Raw genomic sequence first — 15,726 nt, 5'->3', positions numbered from 1 at the left:
ATGTGTATTTCTGGTTGTGCCCATGAGTGCGTATAAAGCGCGTGACGGCCCTTTGGCTTTCCCCTTCCGGTGTCAGTTGCCAGCCTGCTCCTCGCTTTCCCTTTGCTCACAAAGGTATACTCGTATATGTTTTCAAAACAAAAAAATACAATAATAATAATCTTGCTTGTTTCCTTACGTTCATTTTTTCAGCGCGGCCTCACGCGTATAAAGCTTTAGTTTATCGAATTCGATTAGAAATATTGGTAGTAATTGGCCAAACGGAACGCAGGAGCATCAGCCATACGATGTATCGTCGAAAATCTTGCGGCTACTACCTCTTTTTCCTTCTCTTAAAGACTTGACGTTTATAGCAGACGTAAGTGCATATCGTCGCACCGTTAAAGTACCCCATTTGCATCACGTACCTCTTTAAGCCTCACATCTTCCTTTCGATATACGATCGAGATATCATCATCATCATCAGCCTGGCTGCGCCCACTGCAGGGCAAAGGCCTCTCCCATAGTTCTCCAACTACACCGGTCATGTGCCAATTGTAGCCATGTTATCCCTGCAAACTTCCTAATATCATCCACCCACCTAACTTTCTGCCGGCGTCTGCTACGCTTCCCTTCTCTTGGAATCCATTCCGTAACCCTTAATGATTATCGGTTATCTTCCCTCCTCATTACATGTCCTACCCATGCCCAATTCTTTTTCTTGATTTCAACTAAGATGCCATTAACTCGCGTTTGTTCCCTCACCCGATCTGCTCTTTTCTTATCTCTTAACGTTACACCCATCATTCTTCTTTCCATAGCTCGTTTCGTTGTCCTCAATTTAAGTAGAACCGTTTTCGTAAGCCTCCAGGTTTCTGCCCCGTACGTGAGTACTGGTAAGACACAGCTGTCATACACTTTTCTCTTGAGGGATAATGGCAACCTGCTGTTCATGATCTGAGAATGCCTGCCAAACGCACCCCAGCCCATTCTTATTCTTCTGATTATTTCAGTCTCATGATCCGGATCCGCGGTCACTACCTGCCCTAAGTAGATGTATTACCCCTTACCACTTCCAGTGCCTCGCTACCTATCGTAAACGGCTGTTCTCTTCCGAGACTGTTAAACATTACTTTAGTTTTCTGCAGATTAATTTTGAGACCCATCCTTCTGCTTTGCCTCTCCTGGTCAGTGAGCATGCATTGCAATTGGTCCCCTGAGTTACTAAGCAAGGCAATATCATCAGCGAATCGCAGGTTACTAAGGTGTTCTCCATTAACTGTTATCCCCAATTCTTCCCAATCAAGGTCTTTGAATACCTCCTGTAAACACGCTGTGAATAACATTGGAGAGATCGCATCTCCCTGCCTGACGCCCTTCTTTATTAGGATTTTGTTGCTTTCTTTATGGAGGACTACGGTGGCTGTGGAGCCACTATAGATATCTTTCAGTATTTTTACATACGGCTTGTCTACACCCTGATTCCGTATTGCCTGCATGACTGCTGAGGTTTCGACTGAATCAAACGCTTTCTCGTAATCAATAAAAGCTACATATAAGGGTTGGTTATATTCCGCTGCGGTTTGAGACCTGACGGTTCTCAAACCACAGTAACTTCAGCGCCTGTTTCATCTTGCTCAAGAAGTGCATGAATTTTTTAACATTGACCGACACATGCATCAAACGTACTTGTGTTAGCAATATTCCCAATATCCCCGGTAGCACTGGCATGTGCTATAGATATGATTTGCCGGCACTAGAAGCAATGACAGAGACTGGACCTTAAGAACATTTAAGCTACACTGAAAATTCAAAACAGCTGTGCAAGTATTTTTCACAGGTTTTAGCTAACAGCGGTATTTACGCGTCGTTACGACCACGTATTGCAAGGCACCAAGTTTCCAGATTGTGACCAGCGCCGTGTGAATGAACCTATGAAAAATGTGCTATGTGATTGCCCTCAGTAAATGGAAAAGTGACCGTGTTTGTGTGATAGTCAGGCACGTACCCAGGATTTTTTTTCAGGGGGGGGGGGGGGAATGACAACCCAAGGTAAATTTTAATTTTCTGTGCAGAAGATCATTGGGGGGTTACGGTTACTAGTGTAAATGTGAATTATGCCCACCATTCACCATAAAGACACGTAAGCCTTGAAAACAGAAATGACATAAGGTGTATATCACAGGTAAGCTTGTGAGATGCACCTATCCTTTACTTGACAAACAAGGAACCACATCAAATGGACTCGCGCAGAAAAGGAGCCCAGGAAGAACACTGCCAAGAACATGTAAACAAGCGAAAGTGTAAAATAAAGATTTCTAATAGCGTTTTTTTGAATTTGCTATGAAAGAATTATAGAGAAATATATATTTGCGGAAGAATCACAGTCCTTTTGTATCCCTCGTTTACTGCTCTACCAAGTGCCAAACTGACTCGTATTGTTATTTGGGAAGTTGCGTAACAATGCGTGGGCGCCTGTCCCATACAACCGGGTCGAGCGCAGGACGCTGCGGTTCTAGACGCGTTGCGTCCACCGCTGAAAGTTAGAAAAACACCCTCATAAGTACAGCAGAGAAGTGGCTACGTCAGGTGGCTCGACAGAAAACTGCAGAAGTGTCGTTCAAAGCACACGGAATTATTCTCCACTTCCGGCGACGTTCTTTCTCTACTTCCCTTTTAAATACAAAGAAGTTGATTCATAAATATTTTCGCAAACAACAGTTAAATTTGTTAATTCTCGCTTTTCATTCCTGTTTGACTGCTGCCTCTGCTCTCTCCCTTAGATCGCTTAATTTCTCAAGTCCTTGTGACTCTTGTTTCCAGTTGCCAATTTTGCACGAAAGGTGCTGTATAATTAGGGAAAAACCAGACGAGGTAACAGGTGACATTCATAATCCTTATGGGTTTAACGGTTATTGCAGGGTTTGATCATGGACGCTGTTTCGCACTACCTTATTTTCTAGCTTATCTGAACCATATCACGGGTGTATGGTTCCGAGGATCTACCAGCGTCGCTGTGACCCGTCACTCAAAGAAATACTGAAGCAAAAGGAAAAGTTAAACGCAACTGGCGTTGTATCCGGCCGCAGCTCGTTCCACGAGCATACATACCAGCTGAGTCCCTTTCCTGGATCAGTCTAAACAAAAAAGGTTGAACTAACGAATCAGCAGCGATGCGTGTTACCGTTAAACAGATGATGCCAACTGAACGCATCTCGAGTTAATTACGCGGGCACCGAATCTATTAGAAAACTGGTCTTCACACCCCAGGTGAGGCCGGTAACTAGCGCCATCGAAAAGGAGTGAAAAAAGCAACAAAATATTGACCGCCGAGTAGCTGTCTAGTCTGAAGATATGATTTGGCGGCGCTTTAGGAATGTGTGTGAGGAGTGGTGGCATGTTGCGGGTAGGTGGCAGGGGGAAGGTATGCCGAATATTCCACCCTCCTCCATTGGGTACGTTCCTGATGATGGTACTGGCCGCCTCGACAGTCAACCGTTGTCAGAGGCCTTTATGGGCCCTTGGCGTGACTGCGAAGGTTAGTTTTCAGAACATCCAGGCATTACTTGACTTTTTTTTTTAAGTACGGGTCTCAACTCTAGGCGATGAGCTGACTTCCCCGTGAAGCATACTGCACCTTCCTTTTGTCGTCATCGTTACCAATCTTGGTCCTATTTCTGTCCCTTTTAACCTTTCCCCCGCTCAGACTAGCTGGCTACACGATTGTAGCTCAGGCCGTCCTCTCTGCATTTGATATTATTAAACTTTTCTCTCTCTAAAGGCAGAAGTATAAGGCAGTGACACTGTATTCGAGCATTTGCTTGTATATATTTTTGCGATAGCAATTATACAGACCCTCGAGCCACATTCGCGCCGTCAGCGCCATCGTTGCCATGCGTTCCTGCTCAATTGCACATGCGCGGCACGCGCGCGTAGGGTTTGAGCGAGTCTGCAGAGCATCGAGTTTCGTACAATTTTTGCGGGAAACTCTATGCTCCAGATTTGCGTAATGCGTTTGGCTGCAAGAACGACAAATTTAAGTGGACGCACCGTCAACGCTGCTGCGCTCAACCGCCTCGGTGGCCGAGCCAGGACTTTCCGCTTCTGGCACGAGCGTTGTGAGCACGCCCACAATAAACACACCAACGTTTCTGCTGAGTTGCTCTGACGCTGACTTGAGCGGTACGCGCAGCAAAACATCACGCTAACGTTATCTAATATTTCACAGGGCGCAGTCAGTAACGCCGGCGGTTTCCCACAGGTCTCGTCTCGTGCACCATGGAAGTGCGATGCCTGCGACGCCACTGACGACTCTCATCGCGCCAGATCAAGGTGCCTCGATATAGTATACCGCTTCGAAGCGTTGCTATCGAGGCACCCAACGTCAGCGTTAGTGCACTCCGCCCGAGTCGTGAAACACTTTGTAGCAGAAGTTGTCTCCCCGCATGAGTTGACTTGCGTGCTGCATCGCGCCAGCATGTCGCACCCGCGTGTATTGAGAACAACACCGTACGAGGACGTCAAGCGCACCGCTAAGCCGTGCTGTCGCAGTCAATGATTCGCTCTTAACGCGAAACTGGCAACTTTGTGTACTGTGATTATATTTTATTGGGAAGGCAGTGCTCACCTTAGTAACGGTGCTGTTCAGAGAAATGTGAAGATTTGTTCGGCTTCTTTCTACACTTCGTATGAAGCACGTGCTTGCACTCATTCTCACTCCGTAGGCAGTGTTGGACTGCACCCTTGAGTAACCTGCGTGAATTGCCGAAGTCACTAATTGCATGCGCATAAAACAGGCAGAGTGTACGGTAATGACGTAATAGTTCTGCGGAAACCAGCAAGGTGGAGAGTAGTAATTAAGGAAGGGAAAATCAGACAACCCGTCCGTTCGTAGCAATTGCTACAGAGGAAACCCATGCGGGTTCCTTGAAAGAAAAGCCTCGCAGCTGAAGAAAAATTCGTCCTCGTCCGGGACTCGAGCCCGGGACCACAGCCTTTCCGGGGCAGCCGCTCTACCATCTGAGCTAACAGCTAAATAACACGGTGCAAGATATCATCATAAACCCTACCGTTTTCTTTCATTACAGGTCTGACGACCGAACGCCGTGCCTCACATTGAGTTTTTTCTTCATTATTTTTTCCTTTTAAGAGCTTGACTAACGTTAGCTAAGACACTGTATATGCAATGCGCGGGTAAGGTAGAGCTAGGTAAAATGAGCAGCGTATGGGTAATCAATAATTTTAAATAATGGGATCATTACGTATGCAGTATGCCTAAACGTAGCGATGAAGAAGGCGTCTGAAAAGGTTAAAGGTTATACATTAAACTTTTCTCTTTAATTCAGTCAATTTGGGCGCTAAATCATGCCAAGAATATAAAAGAGTTTCTATCTGAAATAGCCATATTTATTCATTTGGTTCCTTATTAGAAAATGCAAAGTGAAGGATGCAGAGAAGAGCCATTATTCTTACCGGTGTGGTTCGCGCCGTTGTAATCGACATAGCTGTAGTGGGATTCACTACACGCATTGAGAAAAGCGTAGCTCAGTGACGTGTTGTAGGGGGGATAGTTGATCGGCGTCTCTCCCGACATTCCGTGGTACTGCGTTCCTGCACCCAATGAAAAATGTGTCGGTGTCACATAAACGTGTTCTACGGCTGTCTGTCGGTATTTTTTACGTGCTCATGCATATAACATCAAGCAATTTATTGCTCCGTACAGCTCTCTGTGTTGAATGGTACCTTGTTTTATTGGTACCGAACGTTCGTTTGGTTGACCACCTGCCTTCCCTCTCCTTACTCTCTCTCTCTCTCTCTCTCTGTTGCTTACGTTGTTTTCTCAGTTCAGGCATAGCGTAGCCTGGTATTCTTTTTGGGTATATCCAAAACGCGCCACAATATTTCTTTTTATCATATCAGACGGAACTCCCACTTTTCTAGTTGACAATGAATAAAAGAGTAACGCCTGAAATAGACGCATATGCAATTGCACTGTAGTCCATCCAAAGCCACACATGCTGAACTCTAATTCTACCGTACCAGTGGGACAAAACTGGCTGCAGTTGGGAGGCCGCGTTTAGTGAAGATTGTTTTCTTGATTTTTTTATTTATTTATTTATTTATTTATTTATTTATTTATTTATTTATTTATTTATTTATTTATTTATTTTGAGGCCTGCGAAGTTGCACACGCTGTGCTGTGGTGTGGTGATGTGGCGCATGCGACTACTGATGCAATTGACACTCTTAGCCTACTTCTCACATTAAAGATTGTAAATAAAGGTGTCTTTAGCGATACGTTTAGTCAATGTGTTGGTTGGACGCTAATCCCATTAACATCGAAACTCATCGTGAGATGGGTTCTGCAGGATTTTTTCTGTCAGCGTTAACACGCCGCCGTTATTGCAAGCACCAGTTATAGCACAGTTTGTTCACGAAGTCGCGCTGTTATCCTCGCCTCATTTTAGTGTGTCTTCAATGCGAAGCTTGCTACACCCGGGTTACCAACAACTTTGTTTCTTGCATAAATATTGGCTGGCCGAGAGCTACGCTTGCCGCTATTGGTGCAACTTTAGTGTTGCTTGCCTTCTGGTCACAAGTTGGCCTAAAATGAAGTTGAATTCTTTATGTGTTCGTCCAACTTTTCCATGCTCTCCATGCTGATGTAGTCTCACTAGTCTTGCGAGAGGGCGCAACCAATGAATATGTTGCGTGCTGCACGTATCACACAGAATCGCCAGTTTAGCAACCTAGCAGTGGCGTTGACTAAGGCACAAATTAAAGGGACTGAGAACTGTCCGGAATGTGTTGTGAGATGATGGTGGAAATGAAATGACCATGATTTATAGTGATAAGCATCCAGTATGCTGTCTGCGATTTAAGTAGGAATTCTAAGTTTAAATTCGCGACGAAGTTCTCAAAAGTTAGTAAGTGGCGAGGCATTGCGGTGATATCTCGATACTTCGTATGTAATCTACGAGATTACTGTATGTAAGTCGGCCGTTATTAAGTACAACATAATTATTCCTTAAAATTGTAGTTGCTGTATTATTAGACGCTTGCGGTTTATTCTACGCTTCGCAAATCAAAAGCGCACGCATGGCTACTACAACATGCTCAACTGCGTATCACGTGTAAAAACATCGTTTCGTTTTGACAGGTTAAATACCAAAGCAGTTGGACAGGAAACAACGAAAACACGTAGCTGTTATAGCAGGAAAACTTTAACACTTTGGAAAACATGAATCGCAGAAAAGTCGACTTGATAAACAAAATAGTACTTTCTCACAGTTACATGCGCACTTGTCGTCTGCCTCGCACTAATGCCGGCGTAGAATCGCCATCGCGCTCTCCTATCACCGTTTTCAGCATACTTCCAGTGAACGACTACATCCTCACTGCAGATAGAAAAGTTATCGTAAAAGAATCAGTGCCCATCCATTCTGTGAAGAAGGATGACCAGCGAAGCTGTGTATGTGGGCCCCTTAATGGCGAACTGCACCTCCGCCGTGGGTCGGCCCGGCATTGCACTATCTTCAATATTTTGTGTCTACACACAAACACGATCCTGGGGGAACTAGCCCTTAACAGCTTCGCTATAAAATGTTCCGTGGCGTTTTTCCGCGTTACCACTTCAAGATTAGGCACTCTGACCTCTAAGCTTTCCATTGCATCAAAAAGAAATAGGTACCATGAAAACTGCTCTTCAGTCCCTTTAAGGTGGACAGTATTGTATACTGGCCTCCTGTAAGTTAGCCGTCGGTGCTTTTTTTTTTTTTTTTGGTAAGGTCTACAATGGACAAGACTAAACCAATTACTTCTGACTGCTGCAAAATGGACCCTTCAATGCGCGCTTCATTCGCTGTTTGAATATTTTCCTTCCCAACTGCAGGACTAGCGATGTGTTCTGATTGATTCAACCAGAAGAATAGCCAAGACTCAAACCGCCTTGCCCGCACCATTGCTTCCGCTACGGATCGAGAAGCATTCGAGTACCCTGTCAGCAGTCATTTACAGTCATAGCGCTTGCGTGTATACTACCTGTAAGCTTTTCTATACTCTTCTTACCCATACTCCTCTAAATGGAACCGAACGCCCCTGAGCGGCCGTTTGAAGTCCTGCTGTGCGTCCTCCTGTGTGTGAGTTCAGTGCTCCCTCCCTCCTTTCCTCTTTCCACCTGCTGATGCCTTCCGTGTGTGGTAGAAAACCAGACACTCGTCTGGTTGTTTTTTGCTGCCTGTCGTCTCTTTGTCTTCGTGCCTATCATCTCTTTCCAATACTGCCATGAGCGAAACTATAAATTTTTAATGAAAAATGACACCAGTCGGAAATGTGTGCGCTGAAATAGAGAACACTTTAACGTTATTGCCTTGAAAATGTTATCGCAACTTGATTCACCATTCGCAGCACCAACACGAAAAGGCAGATGGTTTTCTTTTTTTATCTGCTTCAGTCATACGCTTATAGATGCAATTCGCTACTTCAAAAAACAAAAATGTCATGCATATTACCAAAGTCAAAAGCACTAATTAGGCACAGAGGGCAATGTTTCCTACTTCGGAATCGCCCAAGCCACCACAACAGACGGATCGACTCACTCTCTTCTTCGGAGACGCCGCTCACATTGAAGTTCTCGATGGCTTTGAAGTTGGGCAACACACTGGTGTAATTCCAGCCGGTGGCATTGAACTCTTTTTCCCACAAGTCAAAGTCGTGCCTGCTCCCGCGCACGAAGTTCATCGAGTTGATGGAACTGGTACCGCCCATAACTTTGCCTAGGGTCATCACAGCCACCTGTTCCAGTGGTCAAGAAGCAAATAAATAAATGAAATTCGGCACGTGGAACTTGACGACTTCATGTCCAGCCTGACAAACCTGGTTACGCCCACCTCAAGAAGGAAGTTTAAAATATACTGAATTCTATACTTCAGCAAGGCTGAAAGCACAGCGAGGTAATGAACACTTCTGGCACTAGTTGAAAACAGCGCTAAGATAAGGCGCAATACAAGAAAAAGAGAAGACACGATAGTTTTTAGACGCACCCGCCGGAATATGTGCGTATGTTCTGCGACTAAGTGCACAGAGTTTCGAGGCGCCGCGAGGCTTTGCCTCAGGTTCTCCTATTTAAATACGCGTAAAATTGGCAACAGTCTTTCTCGGCATTCACTGCATCAAATTTTATTAAGTTTCTTGCGTTGAAAAATAATGTTTAACTCTAGTGACTGTGGGGAATAGATTTTTAGCTGGGCATGAAATGTATTGCAAAAAAAAATTCTGTATGTCTCAAAATTTAAGCAAACTGAAGCGTCGTGTACAACTCTCGCTCAGAAATAAAAACGAAATCACACTTCTGTAAGCTGCTTCAATTGAGACAAGTAAAACAAAAGATATAATGCATATTAACCAGCGCCGGGAAATACGCCGCTAATTTGTGAGGAGGATTTTCACAAATTCTTCACATTTATTTATTTATTTATTTTGTTTTATTTGATATTTTTCCCAGGGCTTACAGGAAACACTACAGAGGAGAGGATCTAACATAGTACCAGAAATAATATGCGTAGTAAGGAGGCATCATAAAATAAAAGCGATGGTAACAATATAAAAAATGTCACTTCACTACAGTATAGCGCAGCATGAAACACGGTAGTAAGTAACAAAGAAGCATTAACCACTTTTACACGTGTTTGCATTGCCCCCCCCCCCCCCCCCTTGGGCCTCCAAGGTGATAACAAATGAAATGATGTCATATGTAAGAGACATGAGGCACAAGAAAGAAAAGAAGAGGGCGATGTGCGCCGACCCGTGCGAACGGCACGAGCCCTCGAGGCGCGTGACCCGAGGTGTGATCGGTGGAGAAGCGGCGTCGAGGTGGCATTATCGACGTGGCTCGGGGCCAGGAGGGTTGGAGCACCAACTTCGTTCTGGCGACGGGACCCATGGAGGTTCGGGCGGGCCCGCGGCGCTGGCGACCCAGGGTGTAGCCGTCGACCTCGGCGACAGTCGAGCGAGGCTCCCTGGACCTGCTGCAGCCTCCCACGGCGCTGCCGGACACTCCAGGAATTGGATCCCCCTTCTTCGGCAGACCAGCATGGACGATAGTCCCCTGAGCTTCTCGTCGGCACACTGAGAGGTAGCGGCGGAGCCCGATGTTAGGCCTAGCCAGGCAGGCCTACGTGACCCGTTACCAACATAGTTCGGGGCGCGGGCATCTGAGACGGAGGAGCTGGCCGGCCGATGCCAAGGAAGTGAAACTTGCCGAGTCGGCGGGAGCATCGACGGTGACCAAGAACCGACGCACATCGGACTTGGAGAGGCGTACCACGACTGAGCCTCGTAAGAGCGTTCTGTTTTGTTAGCGTGCTGCCAGGGTGGCCGGACTTTCACGCGAAACGCGCTAAGGACGCACGTAGGCGGAGATAAGGACCTTATTTAGGTTAAGCAATTGAGTGTGGAGTTTATATTTGTCGGTTGAGTTGTGAATTCCATTTTGAGTGTGTTTTATTTTGCGGTTGTTGTTAGTAAAGTCTGTTTGCTGTGCTCGCCTGCGTCTCCCGACTCCATCTCTCACCGCGACATCCGCACGGCCCCGGGATCAGTGACAAATAACCCGCGGAAAAGACGATAAAAGTAAGCGTGTGTAAGGATTTGGTGAGAGATATGTGTTAAACAACATTATTAAACGCAGTGAAAAAAAGATGAGGATCAGTAATCTGGACCAAAGAGGCAGGCAGATAATTCCAACCTCGGCATCTTTCTCAAAGGAACGAGTTAAGGTACGCCGGCATTCTATGTTGAAGAGCGCCTGTTTTATGCTGATGACCAATCCGAGAAGAAACATTATACCAATTTCACGTAAGCTATAAGGTCAGATATCATTCTTGTCCACTTTAGATACCGTAAATAGTAAAGTTTACAGAACTGAGATATCTGTAAATGGCTGTGGGATTTCTCAACTAAGTGCTTCATTTTTTAAGCTTTATTTTCGACATGTTTGGTCAGAAAGATCAGAAGTCCTAAATTATTACTCTGCCTGCTTTAGTGTGCATCACACATCTTTTTTTTTTCTTGACTACAACAAATTTCATTCAAATTGTTTCAGCAGTTGTCTGATCACAGCATTTCTTTTTCACACTTACTTCAAGAGGAAATGGAGCTGGTCCGAGGTAAATCGTCCGCTTAAGTTCTGTAAACTTTTCGGGGTGCTATTGTACACAGGTTAATGTTATTGCATTAGTTCTATTTATTATTTATGGTTTTCTGAAACTGCTCGTCACTTATTCTGCGCTTCACCCTGCAAGCCAGCCTGCTTTTTTTATTATCATAGCCGTCGAATGGTGGGGTGCGATTGAGCCACAATATAATTTTCGTAATTTTTTTACAACATGGTACTTTTATCTCCTGAGTGGTACATGATTTACATGACAAATAGCAGATACAGGGCAGAAAGGCGCGCATTTGACCTTGTAACTGGCACTTTGTGCCCGTTGGTCAAACGAAAGCTGTACACGCGCTTCACCCGCCGTGGTTGCTCAGTGGCTGTGGTGTTGGGCTGCTGAGCACGAGGTCGCGGGATCGAATCCCGGCCACGGCGGCCGCCTTTCGATGGAAGCGAAATGCGAAAACACCCGTGTACTTAGATTTAGGTGCACGTTAAAGAACCCCAGGGGGTCAAAATTTCCGGAGTCCTCCACTACGGCGTGCCTCATAATCAGAAAGTGGTTTTGGCACGTAAAATCCCATAATTTTTTTTTTGTACACGCGCTTGTACAGACATGAATATTTCACTTGGGTACAAGCGAAGTCAATCTAGGGACGATGCACACATTGAACAACGAAATTTCATGTGTGACAATTTCATCTTTTCTGACAGCACCACAATCCACATCCGCCAACCAGGTTTGCGAGTGGTGGCGCTGGCTGACACTCCCAAGGTTACTTCTAGTAGTAACACATAAATACCCCAGAAAGTGGAGGGGAAGACGGCGCCGCGGTAGCTCAATTGGTAGAGCATCGCACGCGTAATGCGAAGACATAGGATCGTTCCCCACCTGCGGCAAGTTGTTCATTCACTTTCATTGCCCTTAATTTATAATTTCTTTACTTCAATTAGTGAGTACAAGTAATTTCAGCTGTGTTGTCCTTGCTGTTTTGTTTGTTAGACATGTGTTATATATGGTTAAACTCTATGCCACAATATGGCGCCGCTAACGCAGCCACTTTTTTTTTCATTTCTTTTTTACCTAGGTAGGACATTAGCAGTATAATAGCAATAGCTTGGTGGCACAACCCACCGCCCCGTTCCAAAGGGGACGCTCATAACATCCGTCCATCCGTCCTCACGCAAACGTTTCGTCTCACCCGGTATTCCGTAAACTCCCGTACGTTTACGGACAAGTTAAAACTCTGTATTATGAGCACTGTGTTACAAGACCGACACAGTCCTCTTGACTGCTACATTTCGCTATCCGGTTACTTCATTGTTCTTTCCGACAAGCCACCTATTGCCGCTACACTCGCCACACCCTCTTCCCCAGCATCAAAACTACGGGAAAAAAAAGAACACACGTATGTTTGTGCTCGAAAATATTCGTAGTTTTGTTGAAAACTCGATTACAGAAGATTGATTACAAGTTCGATTGAAAGATCGATTACATAAGTTGCGTTCACACAGGGTATCTAGCATCCGCCGACAAGTCACCATTACAATGGGAAGTATCAGGCTTTACAGACAGGAGCGGTGACAGGTGGCACTGGTTGCTGTCTACGCCATCGCGCAATGCATTGACGTTGTCCCCCTAGGCGAGACCAGTGGGCCTTGTCAGACGTGCATTCAATGCGATTGCGTGTTTCTTATAGCGGTGAATCCTTTCGTACGCAAGCACGTACTTTAAATACGGTATATAAAGGCGAATGCTCGCAGTGCGATGCTACGAAAGCTTCGCTTTCAGTGAATACGAGGAATGGCACAGGAAGAAACAACTACGCGGCGCCTGTGGGAGCCGAAGCCCGAACCCCGGCATGACGCTAGAGATGCTCCACCGATTGAGCCACGGCGATGGTCGTTCCACGGGCCACTCATACAGAAGTACCCAATACAGTACACTGTGGAACAGCCACCACGGCCGTAGCTCAATTGGTGGAGTGTCACAGGCGTCGTGCGTGGGTTCTGAATTCATCTCCCCCAGACGCCAAGTTGTCGTTTCTTCCCCTTTCATTTCCCTTTTCTTTATTCGTTATGTGTGCCAATAGAGAACACAGGTCATTTGCCCAGTGCTTCTCCTTGCTTGATTTTAACTGGTAAGCTAGCATGAATGCTGCCCTAATGCAACGTGGCGAAAACTCTCAAACTTACTTGTCCTGGGAAAGAGAGGCAAGAATTGTTTTGCGGTATCGTGGTGTACATCCAGGTGTTGCTAGGCTTCGCTGCAAAGGGAGCGAAGAAAGGAACAAGCAGATCGGCCGTCTCGTTGTCGCCGGCCTCGAGGAGAAGAACCTTGATAGTTTCGTTGGCAGACAGTCGGTTGGCCACAACGCTGCCCGCGGAACCAGCGCCCACTGTAATGTGCATAGAGCAGGAACACTAATTGGCATCGAGATATCTGCATACATGTACAAGTGCCATATATTTGCATAAAGGAAGTTTGTGCCCTTTAACATCTTATCGCGATAGAAAATATACGATCCTCCAAGGGTATATGCAAATCGCTGATCGGATGCTGTGCTGCGGAAGTGCGAAGCGATGCGTACGGGTGGCTCAGAGTTCCTGGTATTTATGTGATTAAACACTTCTCAAGGCTAGTTATGATAAACAAAACCTTAGAGAAGGGAGGGAGGGGGGATTACCAAATCCATTACTCCTTCGTCTCCCAGTTTCGGAATAAAGCGAGGTCGACAGTCAAATAAATCGTCTCTTTCTATTTGCGCACTCTTTCGGTAAAAATTGCACAAACATTCTCAATGTTGCGTTTTTGTTAAACAGAGATGGCTTGAAGGTCAGAAAGCTCGAAGGTTGTGTTCGTTACCAAAACTTTGGAAAATGGCTACCCTGTTCCCAAAGGTATGAATGGTGGGTCATTTATTGCATGCTAATGTGTAAAGGAAAATTTTCACCGTCAGTAGCGAGTCTATGTGATCGATGAATAAAAATATTCATTATTTGTTTCATACAATAATGGCGGTAAATCTTGAATTGTTTTTTTTTTTTTTTTTGTACAGGCGTAGAAGCAGAGGCACCCAATTATTTAACTCATGCCGAAATATACGAAGCAAAGTGTTCATGCAGCACTGCTAAGCATTGCTCTACACACTCTACACAATGTACGTTAACAAATAGGAGGGAGTGGCAAGACAAAAAGAAGAGGGGAGGGGGCGGGGGGTGACAAATAGGAGGGAGTGGCAAAACAAAAAGAAGAGGGGAGGGGGCGGGGGGTGACACGCCGAGCAGCCACTCCGGGTGCCGGGAAACGGAGTGACGCAAATGAGTAAACGGCAAGCTCAATATATCTATAATCCCTTCTTCTGGCGCTGCTGACGCCGATGCTTTTCCTTCGGTCTCACGTCATGCACCATCGAAGTTCGACGCCTGCAATTCCGCTAGCGGCGCTCTATATCACGCCAGCATTCTGAGACGCATTCAGCCTAATGCTTAGTACTGATATCTGCTTCTATGCTGCGCCCTCTTGTGAAAATGCCGATTTTGTTGTGGTGATTAAATCCGCAGTGCGAAGCTCTAAGGGCTTCTGTAGAGTAACTCCTCAAGGGAGGCGGCGAATCTGAATGAGATGTTCAAACTTGTGCGTTTTATTTAACCTGAGAAATATACATTGATGTTATGTGAAAGGTCCAAAAGCGATATGAGAAATCAGTAAGTAATACATAAATTTTGCGAAATCTCATTATTATCTACTTTAGCTTCGTAAAACGTTTTGTGCTTGTATTTCTCGAGCTCAATAACGTAATCTATTCCAATATGTTTTCATTCCAACCTCCTGACGTCAAATTTACGTAACCGCCGACGCAACCATCGTGCGCTGACCCGCAGCCTTGCCTGAACAGCCAAATCAAACGTTCTCCTCGTTTATAGATCACTTTTGTTCGCTTTCAAAACGAATAAAATCGCCTATATTGAGCGGTTTTTCTTATCCAATTGGTGTCGGCGTTGGGCCTGAGCTAAAGCTTCCTCAAGAGGATGCTTTAGCTCGGGCTCAACTGCGACGCGGCCTATTCAAATACATGTAAAACGCAAAAATGTTTTTCTGAGACAACCCCTGGGCCAATTTTAATGAAATTCGCTGCATTTGAGAGGGAAAGTTAAATTCTAGTGACTGTTGAAAGCGGAATTTCAATATAGGGGCTTAATGTTATTGAAAGAATTTTCAAAAATTCGAAAGTTCGTAAAAAATAGAGGCACGAAGTTTACAAATTAATAGCCCGCTGTCAAGGATGGATAGAGTGGTTAATTAACGGCTTCCATTAGATATTTTAAAGCGGACAAATTCTATATGTCAATTTATATATTACATGAATTTGCTACGTTGTGCACAATGGTTTCGCAAGAGCTGTATTTACACATTACAAAATGTTTTTGAGATTGGTATGTAAGATATCAATTTTCTCTGCTCTAGATATACTATTAGTTGCAATTCACAGAATTGTGATATAATTTTTCATTGGTGTGTAACAGAGTTGTAAACTTGATAGTTTCGTTTCTTGAATATTTGCGATTTTTGCCAATTTTTAGTAAGA

At 45.0% G+C, this 15,726-nt stretch overlaps 1 protein-coding gene across 1 annotated transcript in view; it reads right to left on the bottom strand.

Moving 5' to 3' along the window:
* Window positions 1-9,670, bottom strand: part of LOC129383395 (glucose dehydrogenase [FAD, quinone]-like) — a 30,891-nt gene extending 21,221 nt beyond the window's left edge. Inside the window, exons 1-3 of the mRNA XM_055067945.2 lie at window positions 8,577-9,670; window positions 5,452-5,589; window positions 4,607-4,731 (exon numbers count right to left, since the gene is read on the bottom strand). Coding sequence (XP_054923920.2) covers window positions 4,607-4,731; window positions 5,452-5,589; window positions 8,577-8,763 — 450 coding nt within the window. The 5' untranslated portion in view covers window positions 8,764-9,670. The remainder of the gene's footprint in view (window positions 1-4,606; window positions 4,732-5,451; window positions 5,590-8,576) is intronic.
* Window positions 9,671-15,726: the final 6,056 nt, after the last annotated feature.

Source organism: Dermacentor andersoni, chromosome 8, assembly GCF_023375885.2.
Source record: "Dermacentor andersoni chromosome 8, qqDerAnde1_hic_scaffold, whole genome shotgun sequence".
Classification (NCBI taxonomy): Eukaryota; Metazoa; Arthropoda; class Arachnida; order Ixodida; family Ixodidae; genus Dermacentor; species Dermacentor andersoni.
The sequence above is the reverse complement of the archived record's forward strand: the minus strand, read 5'-3'. Positions and strand labels throughout refer to the sequence as shown.